General features: G+C 48.1%; 1 protein-coding gene across 6 annotated transcripts in view; it reads left to right on the top strand.

Moving 5' to 3' along the window:
* Positions 1 to 23,041, top strand: part of LOC117587211 (RNA-binding protein Musashi homolog Rbp6) — a 167,398-nt gene that overhangs the window by 92,965 nt on the left and 51,392 nt on the right. For all 6 annotated transcript variants that reach the window (XM_034277761.1, XM_034277765.1, XM_034277762.1 and 3 more), the window contains one exon: positions 17,518 to 17,610. In XM_034277761.1, the coding sequence (XP_034133652.1) occupies positions 17,518 to 17,610 (93 nt within the window). The remainder of the gene's footprint in view (positions 1 to 17,517; positions 17,611 to 23,041) is intronic.

Below are 23,041 nucleotides of genomic sequence, written 5' to 3'. Positions count from 1 at the left end.
ATCGCTTTAAGTGGCAGCATTGCCGCCGTCCGAGTGCAGAAGCACAACACAGAAATTAAAATTCCAACGACCATCATCAGCAGTGGAGCAGAGGGAGCGGCGGTGGGGGCTGGGGGGTGGGGGGTGGCATAGTACCAGCAGCAGTGGGATTCTAAAATTTAGTTTGTCCTCTTTTTGTGTGGGGGGGGGGGGGGGGTTGCTGATAATATCGTTTCATTTCATTTTCGTTGCTTCGTTATAATTTGCTTTTAATTTGTTTGGCAAATGCCAACACTTCAACACGGACACAACAGGAGCTATAGCCAGGCCCTGCCCCTGCCCCTGCCCCTGCCTGCCTGTCCGAAATAAAAAAACAACAAACAGGAAGCGAAAGAAGGCAAGCAAAAATGTCATAAAAATAATTACGCACCAAAGAAAATAAACGCGGAAGGCAGGCAGTCAGGCAGTCAGGCAGCACCCGGAATTCGCGTGTCTCTCACACTTTTTGGACACAGAAGGCCGTCGATCCTCGACCTCTGGTCCTCGCACTCTGTGTGGGGTGCCCATAAATTTTATAACCCGGCTGTAAACGCGAATAAGCCCTCATCGAAAAGTGGCCATAAATAAGTTGAAATATATTTATAGTGCGCTTGCCGACCCCCTTTCTTGATGAATGTTATGATGGCACAGGCTACATGTCTTCATTAGCCGAGCTCTGCACTAACCCCAGCCACAAATCGATCAATGGCAACACAGCTACAGCTACAGCTACAGCTACAGCTGGAAGTGGTACTCGTAAAACGTGTCCACCTCCTGCCCCAAACCAATTCTAAACCAATTTAAACTTTTGCTGCCAGCAAAAGGCATTTCATCAGGCAACCAAGCAAAATGGCTGCTGCAGCCTCAATGATCACCTAGCCCTCCAGCTCAGAAGTAACCACATTAGCTGTGCCCTGAGCATATTCACGACTTCTATGCCGTCTAAATGCCATTTTAGATTTGTGTCTGGCTGAGTCGCTCTTCGCTCGCTCTTGTGGTAAACACTTGGGTTTAATGGTTTGTTGACTGCCTCGTCCACAGTCCTGGCTGGCCTGTAAAATGTGTCCCGCGCTCCATTCGTTGGGCCATAAAAGTGAGCGGCGGCCTAAGCGGGCATTAAATGTCCCTTTGAATCGTTGGCATCCTTCGAATCCTGCTCCTTTATTATTTACTAACTATTTTATTTGATTATTCCGAGGCAAACGCGCTTAAGGTTTCACTTTACAGCCACAAAAGCCAATTGGAAATTCGAAATTCCCAGAGAGACAAGGATTACAAATGTCTGATGTCCGGGGCTTAACGTTGATGCCACAGAAAGTTGAATGCTAGTTTTTTGTTTCATTGATGGAGTGGGGGCACAGTCAAGGGGTGTGTGGCAGGAAGCAATTGTCAACCAAATTGGCTGTGGCTGTGGCTGTGGCTGTGGCAGTGGCTTCGACATTGACTTTGTATTGGAATTTGATTTATCAACAATATTTCCATGTGTGTTCCATCAGCAAAAGAAAATCAGCAGAGGCAGCAGCAGTGGGTGGCAGGACTGTGGTGTGTGTGCCGCAGATGTTGCCGCAAATGGGGGAGACACACAGCGAGAGCGACTGCTGACGCGTTTCCGTCAAGTGCAACAAGCAAAGGCAGCCAGCTGTGGCAGCAACCAGGCAGCCAGCTGAAGAAGCAAGATTCCCCCGCAGTCAACGTGCTGCTGAGGGTTTATTAAAATTTTAATATCCACGCGAATGTCGACAGGCAGCCAAGTAAAAAACTTTTGCAGGGAGCAATGGAGGGGAGCAGAAACAGGAACAGGCAATGCCAAGTAGAAGCTGGTGGCTGGTGGCTGGTGGCAAGCAATCAACTCCAGGAGAAAATGCCAGCAAAGGCGGCAATCTGGTGCCTGCTCCTGCTGCTCCCTGCTCCCTGCTCCTGCTGAATCCTTCTTCAATGTGTGCGTAAGCAAAATAAGTCATTTTCCCTTATGGGGAATGTGCCAGCACGAGCGAGCGAGCGACTGAAGAAGCTGCAGAAATTCATCGATTGAATACAATACAAATATGTCAACGAGTCGCTTGAGATGTCGATGTCGCGCTGGCTGTCGCCTGAAATCTCAGACACGCAGCAGCAGCAGCAACAGCAGCAACAACAACTGTGGCACGCAGCAGCAAACTTGAGGCAGGCAGCAGCTCTGGGTAAAAAAGAAGAAGGTCTGCCGAAGAAGGAGCGACATGGCAGGACTTTGGTTTAACTCATTTCAATGCGCCCTTGGGGCGGGACTGGGGGGAGTGTTGTGTTTTCGTCGGAGCAGAGAAGGCAAAAGCAATCAGTCAGTGGAGTGGCATTCATCTCCATCCGTGCTCCCTTTCTCCCTTTGGGGTGTTGAATTACGGGTATTTTGTGTGAATTGAATTTGGCGCATGCCACGGGTAGCAGGCAGCAGGCAGCCAGCACCCTGCCACTTCAGAGCAGGGAAGAAACTTGACTTCATGGCTGGGGCTGGGGCTGGGACATCGCATGCCTGGCCCACACCTTGCCAGCTATTTACAAACGCATTCCAAGCCACTGCCGTGCCATACCTACAGTGAGGAAACCAAAACCCAGCAGTGGACCAGAAGGCAGGCAGGAGGACAAACCGTACAACCCGCCGGCGGCAATCAGAGGGCGCCAATAACAAGGATGAAAGATGCCAAAGACCGAACCGAAGGAACGAAGAGAGACGCAGGCGGAATTGTTATTTTATGAAATTGCAAACACAATCAACGTTGAATTCCACTTTCAGCAGAGAGAGAGAGAGAGAGAGAGAGAGAGAGTGGGGGAGGGAGCATCACACCCTCTCTCTCACAGCCCCAGAGCCACCCACTTTTGTCTTTGGCAAATGTCACCACCAACAAAGGGGGAGGAGTTGTTGTTTTCCCTTTGCACAGCCAAAGACTGCGGCCAGACAAATAAATTGAACTAATAGAGCTGTTAACATTGACAGGGAGGAGTGTGGGGCACAGGGACAAAACTTATAACTGGTTAGAAATTCTTCAAGTAAAATATTTGAATTGCCATGGAAGAACAATGCAGGAGGGGAGCACAGGAAAGAGGCAAGGCAAAGGGTAAGCGCAGTGGCAAGGGGTAAGAGCCAAAGGAAAATGTAAGCCAGAAGATAGAGAGAGAAAAGCTGTAGGAAAAGTGGAAAAGAAACCGCCAAAGCACTCGAACAACTTGCAAAACAAAATCCGCTTTTCTCTACCCAAAAGCTGCCAGCCCGCAACCCCCCCAAAAAAACTCGAATACTTCTACTACTTTGTGTGTGTGTGTGTGTGTGTGTGTGTGTGTGGGCCAAGTTATTAGATTCATTTCAAGAGTTGCAGGCTAAAGTGCACTCCAAACATTGAGAGAAGCAGCAAAGAAGACTCCACGAAGCGAAGACTCTGTGGCAAGAGGGAGTCAGTCAAAGGGATTGGGTTGAGAAAAAAAAGGGGGCGCCCACATGCAAGCAAGAAATGAGGCAACTAAACTACAAGCAGCATAGGGGCAGGGGCAGCGGCAGGGGATGCTGCGGCTGGCGTTGACAACCAGCAAAGGGAAGCTGCCACGACCGCAACACTATAAATGTGGCTAGTTGTGTGTGCCCCAAAAAGGCGGCACAAAAGAAACCGCAACATCAGCAAAACAGAAAGAGATAGCAGGCGAGGAGTGCGGCATGTGGCATGGGTCGGCTAGGTGGAGGGGGAGGGGGAGGCAACACTTATTTCAAACAATTAACTTGATATTGTAACGGGCGGAATGGGGGCAGGGGAGTGGAGTGCTGGCAAAGGTCGAATCTCCCCCCGGTCCAGCTGCAGGCCATGTCAAATATAAGGAAAGTAAACTCTGAGCAGGAGCTGGCTGTGGCGCAGGCTGTGTGGCATGGGGCCTGGGGCATGGGGCATGGGGCAGTGCGGTCCCAAAGAAAAACATAATAAAATCAAACCCAAAGTGAAAATGCCGACGCCATGGCACACGAAAGTAAAATAAACTAAAAGAAAAACAAAAACTCACGGGAAAAGCAAAGAAAAAGCGAACCTCTTCAGAGGAGTGGCCCTGGCTGCTCTCCCTGCTGACTCTCCCGCTGTTGTCTCTTGGAATTGCTATCAGTGTTACAGCTGGCAGTGGCTCCTCCTTTAAGCCATCAACAGCAGCCGTCGCAGTTTTTGGCTGCGAGGCGTCAACTCTTGTGCTACAACTTGAACACGAAGTTCATCAACTAAGTCCGGAGATTCACAAGAGCACAGAGGGGTGGAGAGCAGGAGGATTGGCTTGCCCCACAAATGGCAGCGTCCATTGTTGCTGGCTGCTGCGTGTTTGTTTGCCACCAGAATGAATATTGCCCCAGAACTAGAAGGAGACTCTCGTCCTTTCCTTGTGGTGCCCCGAAGCTGTTTGGCTTGAGTTTGGCTTCAGCCACAGCGACAGTCGCTCTCTGCCTCTCTCTCTCTCTCTCTCTCTCTCTCTCTCTCTTCTTCCTTTTGCCACTGATGATGAGAGACAGAGAGCAGACCTGCAGGGCTGGAGGGCATCCAGGAGCACCTGTCCACCTGCTGGCAACATCAACATCAGTTTTTGTGTTTGCCTGCCGCCTGCTGCCTCCTTCTGTTTGTTTGTCTTATAAATTTACTTACGCTTATTTGAGCTGGAAATGAGCTGAAGCTCTTGGCTGAACCTGCGACCTCCCCCCTAAAAAAATAAACAAAATATTGTAAAAGTTGCGGCTTTTTATTTTACGTTGACAAACACACGCGGGCGGCGGCGTATGCCGCAATAATGTTGTAAATTATTGTGCAAAAAATAACAGAAGAAGCGGCAACTTCGGTCAGCAGAGAAAAAGAAGGGAAAGCTTTCTACATGATTAGTTGACAGAGCAGAGCAGCCAAGGAGCTGTAAGGCAAATGCAATTTTCAGGCATATCGGGAGGAGAAAAATAAAAAATGAAAACGCCAAAAGGTAGCCGAAAAGAAAAGAAAAGGCAAATATTTGCCACACCAGAAATTTGTGGCAAAAGGAAAGGGAAATTAAAAGTGGGACGGCACGGATGTGGTTTCTGGATGAGAAGTTCCGTGGAAATCTATGGGGAAAATGGAACCTTTTTTGTTGCGGCTGCACATGTCGCTAGCTGAAAGGCAATCCCTGAATTTGAGAGTGTCAAGTTGAGAACATTTAAAGGGAAAAGCCAGGCTTAAAGCAGTGCGAAATGCATAAAAGATGGACTGTGACAAAGCCCCAGCAATTTACTCATTAAAATCCACATTGATGATGCTGATCCCCACAATAATTGTATAATTTTCCTGATTTACTGCCGCCCCCCCTCCTGTCCTGCGGGTTCGTTCGCCAATCGCTGGAGTCTATTGCCATTTCAATGGCCAATCAATTGCGGGTCGCACCCCGCACCCCGCACCCCTGCCCTTGCTCCTCCCTCTCTGCCACACAATCAACTATTTAGCCAATTGTTACACGTTCGCGGCACCGTGCACCGACTGCACCCCTCTGCACTGTATGCAATGTGGCAGAAACAGGAAATGTTAAATGATAATGCGCGGCACGCATAAAGTGCATGTGCCACATACAGTCTGCCCCTTGCACCCTGCCCACAGGGATGTGTGCGTATACGTAATTTTTATTGCGTATACGTAATGCATTTTGATTTCAGACAACGGCCACCCAGCACACACAGGACACAGGACACAGGACACAGCGCAGCGCAGGACACCCACAGGACACGCGGCGTAACAATTTAAATCGTCAGTCGGCGGTCATTTACGTGCACACCATGCAAAAGTCGTTGCATGCCACACACACACACACTCACACACACACACACAGTGTGCGGCATGCAGAATGTGTTGTCTACTTTACGGCGCGTGGCTGTTATTTCCGCCTTGTCCGCTTTTCCTGCCCGAAACACTAATAAAAATCGTTTAAAAAACCACATGACAGCAGCAGCAGCAGCAGCAGCAGCGGCAGCAAAAGGAGGCAAGCAGCATGCAGCATGTGGGAGTGGCAGCAACAATAGCAAGATTAAATAATAAAAATCATGTGTACATTTTGCACTCGCTTGCCACAGCGCTTGCCCCACACAAGAGTTGCTTTCGATAGATTTATGTGTTGCGGTTGGGTTGGGTTGGGGCATCGCCGACAACTTGAAATGCTGCTGCTGCTGCTGCTGCAACGTGTGGCAATAAATCTCAGCATATCTTAAGGGTTCTCCCGCTGCTGCCTCTCAGCTTATTTGTCTGCCACTGCCACTGCCACTGCCCTTGCCTCTGCCCCTGCTGCCGCATTCGTCTGGGCATTGTCTTCCATTACTAAAATTAAAATCCAGGCTAAACGCGTTGCGATTCTATTACCAAAAGTGACTCAACCAAAGATAAGACGAGCAAAATAAACGAAGAAAAACTGACTGCGACGTCTACATGCAGCATCGGTGGCAGTGGCATGGAGCAGAGGCCGTGGCAGGGGGGGCAGAGCTTCTTCCTTCTCTATATCTTCTTGACGGCTTTTACACTTTTAAACGGCGCTGCGGAGCGTGTTATTTCCGCTGCTCTTAGTCCGTCTGGCAGCGGCAGAGAGCTTCCACTTTTCCGCCTTAGCTTAGCAGCTTTCAGATACAGTTTTCCGATGCCACCCACCCGTCACCCACTCACCCACTCACCAGACCTGCCACATGCTCTGTCCCTCCCTGGCAGCTGCTGTTTTAGTCGCTCTGTCGCTGTGTGTGCTGGGTGTGTGATTTCTCGTCTTGTCTTTTGGCAACGAAAAATACGTTAAATTAAATTATGATTCCAGTCCCGTGGCATCTCCATTCTCTCTCAGACTCTCTCTCTCTCTCTCTCTCTCTCTCTCTCTCTGCCTATTCCACAGCTCTCCATCTGTCTGTCTCGCTTCGCGTCTGTTTTTATATTCGTTAAATTCATTTTGATATACCCTGCCAGAGGGTATAACGATTTTTGGAACCCAGGAAGAGCGATTTATAGTTTCGAGAGCGATTTCCTGCAAGATATCGGAGCTCGTCCGAGTCAACATGTCTCAAAATTCTGCAGCAATCCATGGGCTATGTCCATGAATCATCTTTGAGGGCAACCACAGCCACTAGCTTTGATTTTTTCATTCAGACTTCTTGTAATTGGTATGGAAAATATTTTTTGTTATTTACTTTTCACAGTTTGTGCTAGCAAAAATATTTTTGACTGCCTGTGCACGTTCGTGAGGCCGGGAAGAGAAACAGAGACAGCCAGTCAGTCAGTCACTTAGGCAGTCAGTTAGTCAACGGCAGAGAATCACGGAGGAGCAGCAGCCTCATTCTACCGTGTGCCACCGTGGCAACCCAGCGAGGCGTGCGTGCCGCAATCCCAATCTCCTCGTTCTCATTCCCATTCCCATTCCCTTGCCCTGTTTTCTCCGCTCTTTTTCCCTTTTGCCATTTGCCATTTTCCATTTCCATTCTGCTGCCTGCTGCCTGCTGCCTGCCTCCTGCCGACAGTTTAGTTGTGCGGCCTGCACAAATCTTCAACAATTGCCCTGATTTATAATTTCTGCTTAGCAATGCAAAATACTTGAGCCTGCCCACTGCCTCCACCCTCCTCCCTGCTGCCCTTCCTCGGCGCTGTAGTGGCTGCCTGGGTTGGGGGGCGTGGCATTGCCTCTTCTACGTGGCATGTGTTTGGCTTAGCATACAAATATTTTGTGCTGTTTGTTTGCCTTGGCGCGCATAAACGGCAGAGGGTAGCCACGGTTTGCTGGGGGCGGTGGGGCGTGGAAATGTGATGAGCACGTTGACAAGTGAGCTGCCTTCATGCTCTAGCCATGCCCCACTGCTGCTGCCGCTTCTCATACATAATCCAGGCAGCTGTGTTCTGCATCAGACGTCCGCCTGCCTCGTCATAATGTGGCCGGGTAGTGCGCTTATGCATAATTTACCCACTCAGCAGTTGGGCAGCGCAGGAAGGCAGTAAGCGAGCAGGGGGGGGGGGGGGGGGGGGGGGGGGGGGGGGGGGGGGGGGGGGGGGGGGGGGGGGTGACTGGGCGTATGACTGCAGTGGCAGTGAGATCTCTGGCAAAAGTCCCAGTCACAGGCGAGATATCGCTTTGACTTTGTAAAGCCCCCAAAAAAAAAAGGAAAAACTTGTCGCAACTCCGCACACACAGAGAGAGAGAGAGAGAGAGAGAGAGAGTTAGTCGCTCCACCGAAAAATTATCTTCTGATTTATGATTTCTCATTAGTTTCAGCCAGAAAAGCGCACGTTGGAGTGACGAAAAAAAAGAAGCGAAAACCAGAACACAGCCAGCAACGACAGACGTTTAGACACACACTTTGCGGGGTCTCAAGAACAGAGAAAAACCTTTGAATCTCTGGCTGTTTCTATGCAAAAGGGATACGCTTTGAATGCCACTCAAATAAAGAGAGAGAAAGAGTGGGAGAGTGGGAGAGTGGGAGAGTGGGAGAGGAAGGACACGAGTCAAAGCCATGTTGTTTGCTGACTGATTGCTTTGGCCGTAGCGTCCGAAGCTCATGAATAGTAACAGAAATGAGCGGAAAGTGTGGCTAGCGGGGGGGATAAGAAGCTGAAGAATAGAAGTGCGGGGGGGGGAAGGAGCAAGCAGAAAAGAGATAAACACAGAAATGCGTGAGCCATAAATTAAAGTAGTTTTAAGTATTTTCGCTCTCAGTCTCTTTCCGCTCTCTCTCTCTCTCTCCCCGTTTTGTGTGCTTTCTCTTGTTGTTGCTTACCGCCCGCTGTTTCTTTCTTGTTTTTTTTTCTGTTTTCTGTTTTGCGGGCGGGGAGCTTCAGGTTTTATTTCGCCCTAAAAATAGATATACAAATGTGTTTTAATGGCTCGGCTCATCCGTTCTTGTTGCTTTATTTCTTTGATTGTTACTCTGTGTGTGTGTGTGTGTGGGTGTGTGTGTGTGTGTGTTGGTGCGTGGCTTGTGTGCCGAATCTGTGCGCTTTGTTATGCCGTTTGTCGTGCTGTTTTTTACTTTCCTTTTATTTCTATGTGACTGAATTTATTTTTCGAACCTTTTATCCACCTTCTGCAGCAGCTCGAGAGTGGCCGGCCACCCTGTGCGTGTTTATACGCCATTCGCCAAAAGTTTACTTCCACTCTCTTTGCTCTACCTTCCCTCTTTTCCCCTCTACCGTCCGCTTCTGTCTCTCATTTTGTCGGTTAGTGGGCCCAAAGCCAGGGGTGGCAAATGGTTTTGATTTGATTAATGAATGTTCTAATTAAGCAAAACCGTCACCTAGTCCTCCCTGCACCGTTCACGTCCTGCCTTTGACCTTGGCCAAAAACAATCTAGAACCAAAAACCATACACAGAGCCAGCAGCAGCAAAGTTTTGCCTCAATCCACCGAAGCCTGGTGCTTCTGCTGCTTCTTGGCAGCGGAAATGGGAAAGACAAATTATTTTGGCCAATGTATTGGCTGTGGGGTGTGGGTTGTTGTGTGACTGTAAGTGATTAGCGTTGAATGGAAGCCACAAACAGTCGGAGCCAGCAGAGACTCTCCGCTGCGCTCGAAAACTTTATCCGAAATCGACTCCAAATGGACACCCACAGAGAGTGGGTTGGGGTGGGGGTTGAGTTGGTGGTGGCTCATCGAGGAATCACAATTTCAATTACCTGCAACGGTTGTGATTGCGATAATTATGTAATGACCGCGTCGTCTCAGTCGTCTCCTAATGATGATTGGGTCCTGGAAGTATATCAGCCTGGTAATTACACAACACAAGCCAGGCAGGACATACATACATGAGCGCGGGGTGGAAGGACACACAAGGATGTGTGTGTTGCCCATTCTTCCAGCGTTCGCCAAATGTTATGCAAATTTAAGAACTTTAAGCACAAGTTGCGGTCCAACCAGAGGATATCGCTCCTCTGTCTGTCCGTTCGCCGCATCTATGTGTCCTTTGTGTGCTGTATAAGTGGTGCTCCTCCCTCTCAGTCGCTGCGCGTGTGTGTGTGTGTGTCTACCAAATAAATTTAAACAATGTTGAAAACATGCTGCGTTGGCACTTTTTAACCACGCTCCACACACACACACACACATACACACATACACTTGAGTGTGGCAGTGGCAAGCATTTATACATAAAAGTGTTGCACACACAGGACAGGCTCCTGCTCCTGCCACACACACACACAATTTACATACCGAGCAGCAGCAGCAGCTTTAGACGACGACTATCCTCAGCTTCCTATGCCTCTGCTCCTCATCTTCCTCGCTCGTTGTCTGCCCTCGTGCGTGTGTGTGGTGTGTGTGTGTGTGTATTTAATGTCGAAATTATGGACGACAATTTTAATGACAATTCAACTTAACATTAGAACCGACAGCAGCAGCAACATGCGACCAGCAGCAGGCAGGCAGGCAGGCAGCAGCATCAGCAACGACTTTGTTGGTCGTTAGTCGCTGCAGCAGCGGCAATAAACGGGGGGATAAAGGTGCCATAAACACGAACAGCAGATACCTATTGATGGTGCTTAGAGCATAGATAGGGAAAATTCACTTTTGACTGGCAGTTTGGTTACCTAAACCAAGAAATGGAATGATAACTCTTAAGTTGTAGTCCAAAAATAAGTTCAGAAAGCCAGCTGCACTTCTTGGAGCAGTGCCACATCCAAAGGGCACCCAAAGAACCCTTCAAACTTGCCACAATTAAGCGATACAAATGGTACCTCCTGCAGCAAAAGTTTTTGCAGCAAGAGAACTCTCACAAATCATACATTTTCGAGCACTGTGCGGTGTCAGTCATACTTTAATAACTCTTAAATGTTGGCTGCATATTTGCATAGACAAATGGGGGAAAAGAGCCCCACAGAAAGCATCTACCCAATCGCAATTAAGAGGTAGAAGCACAAAGGATGTCGCTGTTGCTGATGCTGTTCTCTATGGCAGCATCCACAGGCAGCAAAACAGTTTCCGTATCCGCCAGCCGCCATTGTGCCAGGATGCCAATGCCAAAGGAGAGGGGAGAGAGGCAGGAGCAGACGACACACATGGCACTGCCACTGGCACTGGCACTGGCACTGCTTGCTGGTGCTCCTCTGGCTCCTCCCCCAGCTCCTGCTGTCGACGACAATGCGTGCGAGTTAAATGTATGCGCATAAATTAATAATTAATTACACAGAATTACATTTCGGGGCTTGTTGTATAATATTCATTATTGTTTTGCATAAATAAGGTGACTCCCTGCTTGCCATTCCATTGCTAGTTTTTGTGTTGCATGCAACCAGCCCTATCCCCCCACCCTCATCGCATAACGAAGCTCATTAAAATGCCACAACTCTCTCCAGCTCTCCATCTTGTAACTCTTTTTTTTGCTGTGGGGTGGAGCATCAATCTCTCCTCTCCGCTGCTCTCAGGACAAATGTATTTTGTGTGCTCTGGCAATATATTTCATTTGATTTACAAGTTTAAGCCAAAGTAACACAAAAAACAGTCTGGCAATGAGGGAGAGATATTTGCATTCGCTTTGATGGCCAGTAGCTGCTGTCCCAGTCCCTCAATCCCTGCCAGAAATCTATCTATCTGTCTGCCTGTCTGTCTGTCTATCTGTCTTTTCCCTTGGGCATATTCAAATGCTGATTTCTCTATGAGTCTGGGAGCAGCCCCATTATCCCTTGTCAGTGACACTGCCCAGGGAACGTGTTTATTGGCAACGAACGAACGTTCTATGGGGCACACATTTGCCGACGCATAAATATCAACGAAATTAAGGAGCAGCAGCATAAGGAAGGCATCCCCCGAAGCAGAGAGGGAGGCAATAAATCAACCAGAAAGAGCCAAACGAAACGAAATGAAATGAAAACCCAAGCAAATTTCCAAGGAAATTGACCGCAAAAAGTATTAGTAAAGGAAATTGCACAACATTTTGGAGGGTTGGGGCTACAGGACACCAGCTGTGGCATACGCACACATGTGTAGAGCCTGTCTGTGTGTGTTTTAATTGAAAGCAATACAAAAACAAGGGCACAGGCCGCCGTAGGGGTAGGCATCGGTTATGCTCTTACCATTTCCATTTCCATCTTAAGCATCTTTTTGGCATTTGTCAAACTTTCCATCAATTCTCATATTTCGATGTGAAAAACTTCTCCCGCTCCCATCCCTTTTTTCGGTCATAAGTATGCAACACTTTTTTTCCCACGAGCCCAAAAGGTTTTTTCTGCCCTTTCTTGTTTCTGTATTTGTGTTTTTGTATACAATTTGCATGGATAATTTGTCACTTTGAATGATGCTGAAGCGGCATCCTCCTTTTGGGTTTATTCCAGGAATCCCAGGCTTTTGCCGTCCCCCACCGCACACAAAATTCCTGCTGCGGGAAGTGCGGCAAATGTTACAAATTGTTGTCGTTGAAGAGCGGCCCCCTTGTGCCTGCTCCTGAATAACCTGGCAACACCTCACCCTCCACCCACGTATCCCTTTTAGTAGGCAAAACGCATCAAGCATTTTCGAGGCAAACTTTAATAAACTCCACTGCCTCCCCCGGACAGCCAGCCCGCCGCATTTTGCCGACTAATTTCACAATAAAAGCAACAACAACAACAACAACAACAAAAAAGAGCACATCATCCTAGGGTGGCCTGTTTTTGAGGGGGGGCAATGGCAAACCCAAACCCAAACCCAAACCTCTAACCCTTTTTAACGTTACATTTTATGGCACACATGCGCTAACAGGTTTAAAAATTACATTTAATGACAATTGGCGGAGTGCACAGAGTACTCCTGCCTCTCTCTATCTGCGCTCCTGGCGAACCTGTGTGTCCTGGTTACACGTGGGTTTCCACTCTCGCTCTCGCTCTCGCTCTCGCTGCCTCTCTCTGTCTGTGTCGCCGCAGCGGCAGTTCGTGGAACATGTGTCGCGCCTGGTGCCGTTGCCTTTCGCAATTTCCAGGCAAGTTGCTCCCATTAGCCACATAATTTTAAGTGTGTTCATTGCCCCATGCCACAGCCCCGCGCATCCTTGCCCCCTACCTCCTGTTGTGGGTCCACCGCCGCTGCTCCTCCTCGGGCTGCTGCTGCTTGGAATGGGTTTGTCGCGTAGAACGAGCTCATTTAATATTAAAAGGATTTATGAGACATTTTCCTTTCATTTTGACAACGAACGAGCGAGGGTAGCAGGGGCAGGTGTGGGGCTGAATGGCGAATGAAAATTGTGTGCCTTTGCTTTTGCCGTTGATGAAATTTTCGCTTAACAGAATTTGTGACGCTTCGCGAACGGACAGAGGGACAGACGGACGTCGGCGCCTACGCACGGTTAAAGGGTTTTACACCCACACCACCATTTGCCATGGCAGGATTCCCTTACAATCATCTTACCCCCTGCCGCCTCACTTTCCAATCCCTTTCCACCAATTTCCGTTTTGCTGTGCTATTGTGTTGCCCTGCCCTGCCTTGCCTCGCGCTCGACAGGCAACTTTGGCGATGGTTTAGCTTACGCCCGGGAATTATTTGAGTGCTTTTTGGGAAGCGTTTCGCAGTGCCCCCAATCCATGGCCGCCGTAACCCATGCCCCGTTCCAATGAGCTCATTCCGGAGCGTGTGAAAGTGCAGACGCCGCTGAAATGCTGCTTTAAAAAGGCTTCTCAACAATGTGTGGGTGTGTGTGTGTGTGTGTGTGCGTGTGCGTGTGCCTGTGTGCCTGTGTGCGTGTCAATTTTTGACAGATTTGAAAATTATTATGCAAAATGAATAATTTAGTTGAAAGTGTTAAATTGATTTGGCCTTTTCCTCCACTAAACATAACCAGACGTCAACACGGGGACTGACAGACAGACGGACGCTTCATCTCTTGTGAGTTGTTCTCCCATTTTCCACTTTTCATCTCCATCGGGCAGATGATGGAGCAGATGATGGGAATGTCGGCAAGCCTTTGGGTCCCTTTGCTCCTCCTCCGCCTGAAGGAAAACTCTCTGCTTAATGCTATCGATAGCAGCTCTGTCAAAATGAAATATGTATGCCACTTGTCAAACGGAGAGCGGAACGAGAGAGAGACTCAAGCAGAGGAGCGTAGCGGAGAGGCTGCATACGTCGATGATGGGCCTTGATAAAGTGTCAATTTTATTTCAACTATGGCTCATTAAATTGAATAATCAGTGAAGAGCAAGCCGAGACGGGGCAGATGCAAACACAACTCAAGAGCAGACGGAGCCTCAACTTGCGCACAAAAGAATTATCTGCGATGAGCTCGCAATCTCTTTTGGTGTATTATTTTGAAGAACTTTAGCTCTGATTAAAATTATGCTAAGGGGAGTAGGAAAGTGGGATTTGTGGGTTTATGGAGATCAAATAGTTTGAAGTTGGATGATGTTTCTGGAGGTGTAGATAGCTACCAAAAAGTAGCTTTTCATTTATATTTAACTGGATTATGCTTTGGAACATTATTTATGCAGATATGATACAGAAATGGAAATCAAGGCATTTTAATGCTTGTTTTGGCCTGATTTTGGATTATTGCTTGAATAATTCCTACAGTAGAAATTCCCTAAAATCTTATAGGGAATTGAAACCCACAGACATGGAATTAAATCCAAATTTAGTAGTGAAATTCCGTACCAGAGTGCCTAAAACTTTACTCTGTCTCTCATTTTGTTCGTTTTGTGCTTCCTGCTATCCCCCTCCTGTCTGCTTGTCCCTCCCCTTTCACATCTATTTGACGTTATCGCTCGCACCATCCATCCTACGAGTGACTTTCCTGTCAACTGCATTGTAACCAGCGGTACGCCCCTTATGCGCTTGCTGTTCCCAGCGTCACGCCCACTCTCCTGACGTCATTTGTCAAATTTCCAGGCATTATTCGGCCAAAAGACATGACCCCCATGGCCATCAAACATTGTGGCAGTCTGTCTGTCGCTCTGTCTGTCTGTCCGTCTGTCTGTCTGTCCGTCTGTTGGTGTTCCACCTTTGAAGACCTTCCCGCACCACATTTGCCGGCTGCTCATCGGAGTCGTTGTGGCTAATATTGACATTCCCTAATCTCTGCTCCAATGCGGTGGTGGCTGGCTCTGGCTCTGGCTCTGGTGTGGTTCTGGTGGCCGTGAAAATGCCGTGTCATTCTGCTAGTATGCGTGTGTGCTTCGGCTCCATTTGTATCTGTATCCTGTAGCTGTCGCTCTGTAGCTCTGTATCTATGTATATCTGTAGATGTATCTGTATCCTTGGTCTCTGTCGCCCTTTGTGCTTGCGGTGCGTGTATTTGTCTTGAGGTCGCGTTTGGTTACGGCTCCTGGATGGGCCTGGGTGTGTTTCTACTTTTGATTCATGCTCCACGCTATCAGCATTGGGCGTGTTCGCTGACCCGTGCCCCCGTGGGCCGTGGCTGCCATTTATATTTGATGATGACATTGCCACCGGAAGACCTTCCTGTTCGAAGACCCAATCTAAGTTTGAGTTCCACTTTCAGTTTATTAGTTTAAGTAGCTTCATTTTTGTGGCAGTGATTAGTGCCACATGCCACACACCTACAAAGTGCTGGCCATTACATTTCGCATACTGAATCGCTTTTTAACAACGCTGCAATTTTTGTGGCTGTAGCAGAGACCCCGGGAGGCTGTGCCAGCTATGATGCACCATTATGTGGCAGTGTTGCCGCTTGCCGCTGTCTCGGACGTCATGTTGTCTCACAGTTACTCTCTGGCAGGCGCTTGCAACTTGATTTTGACTACACCAAGCCCCAGCCGCAGCCCCACTCGTTCTCCTCTAGCTCTCTCTCTCTCTCTCTGCCTCTATTTTTGTGCTGTGCAAATTGTTAGAGGCGCCGCCCGCGGTGCTGCCTGCCGTCCCCTCGAATGAACCGCAAAACTCCAGCCGAAACTTAACCTGCCGCAAAGTGCAGCATAGACCAAAAAAATAGAAGCCTGCAGGAGGGATATACATATGTATGTGTATGTATCTGTGGCAGCCAGTAGGAAGTGGCAAGGATATCTGGGAGCCAGCAGCAGCAGACAACGAAACGAGGAACAACGATGAGACGACGATGACTGAGACTGAGAGACAGGGAGAGCGTACGCTATGGGCCAAAGCGATTTGCTTTTGCCAAAAAGCTGCACGACTAACTTTGTAGTTGCAGTCCCTCGCACTCTCTGACTCTCTCTCTCTCACACTCTGTCTCCTTCGCTTCTCCCCTTTAACTGGGGAGCAGCACAAGTGTTTTAATTTTACGACATTGTATGAATTTTACTGCTGGCACTGCAGAAAACATCAGCACCGCTGTTACATATCGTTAGCTTCCTTAACGGACATATCCTCCCCTTCGCTCGCTGCTGGCGCTGAACCTTAACTCACTTCATCCTGCTGCTGCTGCTGCTGTAACTTCTCTCCTGCTACTCTCTATCTCTCTCCCTGTGTGTGTGTGTGTCTGTGTCTGTTGTCTGTTCCGTGCTCATAAATTGCAGCTTGTTGCAAGCGTCAGTGCAATCAGCGTCATCAGCTTCATCCGGCTTCAGTTGAGGCTTCCAACGCTCACCATGGGCCCAGGGATACCCTTAACCATATAACCGGCCAGAGGGACGGGGAGCAACTTTGCCTTTTTGCTGAGTAACCAGAAAACTTTAAACAAGTTTTTTGTATAACTTATAAAGAATTATGATAGCCCTTCTCAGTGGGCGCTATGATTTTGACTTTGGAAATGCAAAAAGGGCGACCCTACACGACCCTTAGTTCTAGTCCGATCAGCTGTAGATACGGATATATTAACTGCAGAAAAGCTCTTTGTCTGGAATTATTTCTGGCTTTCGTGGCGCACAGTCCAGAGGTTCCACTGTGCCTTAACTGCCATCACTTAACGTTAACAGTTTACGCTTGCCTGCGGGCTAAAAAGGCTGGCGTTGCACTACACACACACATACGCACACTTGTACAAAGCCAGAACGAGAGAGAGTGAGAGAGCACCTAACACACGCATACAAATGCTGTGCCTGTGCTGCCTTTCTCGTTCATGTCTCGCCATCATTTTCGGTGCTCGACTGCTCGCCGCTCGACTGTTTATCCCCCCCTTGATGCTGGGGCTGCTGCTGCTGCTGTTGCATGCGGCGCTAACTGCGTAAAGTTGGCACTTGAAAATGTCAGCTTAAAAATGCCAGCTGCACACAGAGAAAGGAGTGAGACAGAGGGAGAGAGAGTGGGTGCGCGACAGAGACAGAACACTTGCATGTAGTACATAAAATGCACAAAATGGTCGAACGACTCATAGCGAAAGTTGGATAGCCCATAAGTTACAGGAGGAGCTGCAGGAAGGAGGAGCGCCCCAACGCAAAGTCGAAACTCAACATCTGAGACGGAGAAGGCAACGTTGCTGGCGGTGTAGGCGACAGGGGTGCGGATGATGGAGGGGTCATAACTTTTGCGTAACCCCAATATAAAATGCATATTTAAATGCCAGAGCAGGCCATACCACTTAACCTTTTCTACCAACGTACATTTATATTCACACTCTGCATTTTGCTTAACACTATTCTCATGAATTGTCTTACTTTTCTTCTGTGTGTTGCAGATGGTTACGAGAACGAAGAAAATCTTTGTGGGCGGCCTCTCGGCGCCCACCACGCTCGAGGATGTCAAAAGTTATTTTGAACAGTTTGGTCCGGTAAGTGGAAGTCTCATACATACAGCCATCTGCCTATCTATTATTAAGAATGAAAGCTATAGCTGCATGGTGTATTCAAGGGAATTTAACTTATGAAAGGTGTGGGAACTGCTTCCACTAAAAGTAGAGCCTAAAGCCAAGCACAACCGATCGGCCACTGAGCCGAACGAATTTTCTACCTGCGCTTGCGTTTTATGCTTCGTGCCTTGCTCGCAGCACTCGAAGCTCTGTCTCACAGTAACACAACAACAGAGGTGCGTATGAGCGCAGTCGAGAGCTTGCATTTCTTGCTGTTGTTGTTGTTGGGCACAAGCATCAGCCGATCCATGCATGTCTGTGCATGCACAGTGTGTTTGCGAAAAGCAGATGCAAAGAAGAAACGAAAAAAGGGTCGTTGCTTGCACAACAACAATATCGAATGTGCGCTCTGCATTGGGTGCATATAATAACTGTATTTTGGGTAGCTACAAATTCAGCAGGGGCTGGTTCTGGTTTTTCTACCTGCTGCAAACTTAAGCTTGAGGGAATGGATTTCTTTCTGGGCAATCAATATGCCAAATGTTTCTCTCTCATTTGAATATTCATGAACATATCTGAATCATCATAGAAATGCACGCATACATACAAATATCTGTATTACTGTGTACCATATCTCAAAAGAGACCTGCCTGCCTGCCTGCCAGCAAATGCTAAATGAATTGAAGCAAAATAATAATCATAAAACGAAATGTGAATGACAGTTGTGGAACAAATCATGCAATCTATTCCGCAAGGCAAGGCCCTAAGCACACACACAAAAATACCTTTATGTACATTACTCTAGCTCTTGGCTGATTCTGGCATTTCTGGGTGGGGCGGTGGGCTCGGGAGAAGCACAGCAATGACACCTTCACTGGCTGCCACTTGCTACGTTTTGTTTGATCAATAAAAACGCCAAAAAAAGAAAGAGAAATGAAACGAAACCCCCCAAAAAAACGAATGAAAGAGGAAAAACCTCCAGCCAAAAAAAAGAGGAAATTTCCTACCAAATTCAATCTTGACAAGTACTGCAGAAGCACAGGAGGAGTCCCGTGCCTGCCCATGCCACCTGCAGCAGCAACTCCACTTAAACCCCCCACACACACACACACACAACCATATGCATATCGAGTGTGTGTAGCTGTGTGTGTGCTTTGCGGCTGAGTGCTGTTCGAGTGCTCTTTAAGTTCCTCCTCCATTCAGCCATGTTAGGCAAAGGCCCAGGCCCAGGCCCATGGTACAGCGGGGAGTTCAGTTGAGGTTCGGTTCAATGGAAGCCTTTTACTCCCACAGACCCCACGCCCCCAGACTTGTTATAGCGCAAAAACACAAATTTTTAGCACGAGAACAAAAATTGTGTGTTGTTGATTACGATACTAAACGAAAATCGATTTGTTAGACGCGTTTTGTGCCGCTCCGATCCGTTTCGTCGTTTCGTTTTGTTTGGTTTTTCCCTGATTTTAATGAGCGGCATAGCCCCTCTCTCTAGATCCCCTCCATGGAAAGCCAAATCCGGATATTCATTAACGATACGCAGGAGCCGTAGCAGGAGGAATGAAATGACATTCAAGTGTACGCAGAAAACCATTAAAAAAGAGTTTAAGATTTAAATGGTTCGATGGTTAAACGTTTTTCGGGGTGTGGGATTTTGTCTTTCATCTTTTGGGAGCCTTAAAAGCCATCGAAAGAATTGAAGGGGCATAATGGCTAAAGCTAAAGCTGGAAATACATGAAGAATGCGGGATTGTGGTAGCTAAAAAGCCTCTCGAAAAGGTATCCCACAGTTGGGTGCGGAATATAGAGGATATTCCTCAATTCAAGAACAACTAAACAACATCAAATTCCCTTTAAAATGCCACTCCTTCGGCTTTCTCATATTTCCCATTGAGCCGCGACAAATTTGAATGAATTTGAACAGCAAATAAACACAAAGGAAACACAATCGATTCCGATGGCTATATCGGGTGACAACTACAAATGCCATTATTTGTTTTTGCCATGCAAATTATTCCCCCACTCCCCCCCCCCCCTGCCATTCCACAACATTCTGAATGGGATTTCTCTCATTCCCCATGCTTTCACGATGAGATTTCTCTCAATGCCACGCTTTCAGCAGGGGATTCCTTATGCCACAGAAAATCCCATGCCCCAATAAAATGAAATTCAACGCCTCTGTGGCGGCACTTGGGTCTTGGGGCAGGTGAAGCTGCCGATAATTGACATAAATTGGCGCAACTTTTTGTCAGCTCTTCACCGCAAAGACGTCAACTGCCATTTGCAATGGTTCATTGCCGCCGCCCCAACGCGAGGGAAACAACTCGCTGCTGCCACCCACCTGATAATGCGAATATAATGACTAGAGAGAGAGAGAGAGAGAGAGAGGAGGGAGGAGGGGGAAAAACCCATAAACGGCCATCAATCAAATCAGCGGCTGAGAAGCGAAATGCTTTTAAGTAATTTTCATCATAGCCCCCGGAGAGTGGAAAACTGTCAAAATCCATAACGAACAAAACTAGTGAGCATAAGGATAAATATCCTGTGCTGGTAGTGCATGATAAATTCAAGGTAATGCTAATGGCAGGACCTCTTCTGCTGCCACAAAGGAAGCGCCAAAGGTGGAAACAAAAGGCTGCCGCTGGCTGCCTTGCTGCCTGGCGATTTAACCAAGCGCGCAAAACTCTTAATGGAAAACTTTTCAATTAATCCGCATTGGCAAAGAAAATTATAATAATAACTTGGCCTGGGAAAATGGTTAAGTGGGAAAGCGATGGGCGGCAGTGGCGGCAGGGGCGGAGTGCCTCTGTGTGTGTGTGCATAAGCCCGGTCATAAGCTGTGCAGAAACTTTCGACAAGGCAAACAAAACAGAAGCCCAAGAACCAGCCAGAGCAGCCAGCACACACACACTTGGCCAAGTTATTGATTACAACTAATCCCCTTTTGGCTTTCGCCTGCCGCCTCATTGGGCAGCAGCAGCAGCCGCCCCGGCCCATCCGCTGGGGTAGAGATTTGCGCCATGGCCATAAACAAAATAGCAAAATGGCAAACCTGGCCCTGGCCCGGCTTAGACCCAAGTCCCTTGACTGCTCTTACTTGCTGCTCCCTGCTCCCTGTTCCCTGCTCCCCGCTCCTGTCACTGGAACTCCTCCTTCCTGCTGTCCAGGTGACCAGCGAGGCGTTAATGACTTTAGCGGCCATTTTTCTTCCGCCCGGATAAGAGCGTGGGACGAGTAGAGATTGCTCCTGGTACAAGATTGATTAGCTGAAACTCTGGCAGACACAAAACCCCATAACGGAGGCATTGACTGTGGCAGTTTGGGCAGGGGGCAGGGGGCAGGGGGCAGGGCAGAGCCATTCAATATGATTAATAGTTGCATGCGTAGCTGCTGTCTCTCTCAGATCACACGCTCCCACTCCCTCTAGATAGGATATAGAATGTGTATCTGTTTGTGTGTTTTTTCCTTTTTTTTTTTTGCCTGGAATATATAGAAATTTATGACCCAGCTGCCAGGCCAATTTCATGTTGCCACAACAGCAGCAGGGCAGCAGGGCAGCGGCAGGGCAGCGGCAGCATTCAACATTTTTATTTCAGTCAGCATTCCACATGCCACATTGCCAGCAACACATTTCAGCCTCTATTCACTGCGTATTTTTTAGAATTTTTCATTGCTTTTTCCATTGTTTTTCCCCATTGTTGTTTAGTTGCATTTTCAGTCTAGTGTTGCGCCCCCACCAAAGGCCCCCCACCCTGTGTGGCAAAGGATACCCTGCAGAGTGTGGGGAATATTTGCTGAAATCAGTTGAATGCCCCTCTCTCCCTCTCTCGCTCCCAATTATCCACAAATTAACTCGAAATCTTTGCTCCAACTCGGAAACTGAATCTGTAGCCTGTAGGCTATTTGTGGCATGTCCTGTGCCCCCTTGGGCATCTCTGTAGCTTTTTGTATCTGGCCAAGGACCCTTGAACACACCTTTTAAATGCAAATCGGAAAAGTGTTTTTATCCCTCCCCAAACCAAAGGCACACAAAAGATAAAAAAGCAAGAAAACAAAACGGACAATTTTCAAAAATTTTCATTGCAAATGTTCTCTATTTAACAAGCACACAGATACACACAGTGGAAAGAGAAGGAACGATAGGGAAGGGGCAAGTGCTGACCTCAGATGCTGCAACCTTTGGCCACTGATTTTATTGCAACTGCTGCAGCTGGTGTTGCCTATGCCCCCTGCTGCTGCTGCTGCAAGCTCTGCGATAACGAAAATTCCACATGCAGAATCAGACAGAGCGAAAATGTTGGGTGGCAAAACATGGGCAAAGAGGCAGCAAAACAGGGGGAAAATGTAGAGCAAGAGGGGAAAGCAAAGAGCTGGCCAAAGGGATGGCTAAAGGGGTGGCCAAGGGGGCTAATCGGGCTAAGAGGTGGCACAGAATCAAAACAGAAAACTAAACCTCTCGTTGGCTAAAAAATTGCAAATAAACTACACATTTTGTTAAATCCCATTTTATGTGGCCACTCCCCTGCCTCAGACTCTGCCCCCTTGGCCAGCTAACTCTTATGGAAATTTTCTCTCCGAGCCAACTATCAGAATCTGGCAGCCAAAGTCCAGTGCTGACCTCCCACCCACCCTCTGGCTTTTAAAGGTGTTTACGGTGTTTGCATTTCACTCAGCCAGCTTGCCACCGTCCCCCTGGCCAGTTACTAAATTTAAGCGCTTTTCATAAGCATTTTATGGGGCACCTCGCAGCTCGAACCTCCTGGGAACACTCAAAAGTGGATGGGCAGCCAAGTGGCCACCAAAGTGCAACATTTCCCCAGAGAGTGTCCGGAGTGCCGGCGGTCACAGCCACGCCCCCCGCACTTGGGTGTGTATTAATTATGACAAATCATGCAAAGCAAAAGCAAAAGTAAAAGCAAAGCAAAGGGAAAAACCAAAACTAATTTCATTAAAAATCCATCGCCTTTTTTATGATTTAATTATGGGGGAAGAAGGCAAAGCGAGTGAGCGGGGAAAATGTGGGAAAAACAAGAGGGAATCAGCAAAAGAGATGGCACCTGTTTGGCTCTCTGCCTCAGGGCTGTGCCCCAAAAATGTAGCCAGGATTGTGCCACAGTCTGTGCCCCCCAAACTACTGTGCTTCGATCTGTGTGCCAGAGTTTTTTTTTGTTGTTCTGTGCCTCTGAACCTGTGCCCTCGCATTCAGCTGCCTGCCTGCCTGCCTGCCTGCCTGTCATAACTGTGGGCAATTTTTGAGGCGTCGGTTGGGGAGCATGAGGCAGGGCATAAATTATGATGCGCAAATCTTCAGCTTGAATGTAAATGTAAATGAAGGCATGCCTCCCACACTCTCTCACTCTGCGTGTGTGTGTGTGTGTGTGTGTGGCACGATGAGTGGCAGATTTACATAATCCTTAGC

The sequence above is a fragment of the Drosophila guanche genome, unplaced genomic scaffold (assembly GCF_900245975.1).
Source record: "Drosophila guanche unplaced genomic scaffold, DGUA_6, whole genome shotgun sequence".
Lineage (NCBI taxonomy): Eukaryota > Metazoa > Arthropoda > Insecta > Diptera > Drosophilidae > Drosophila > Drosophila guanche.
The sequence above is the reverse complement of the archived record's forward strand: the minus strand, read 5'-3'. Positions and strand labels throughout refer to the sequence as shown.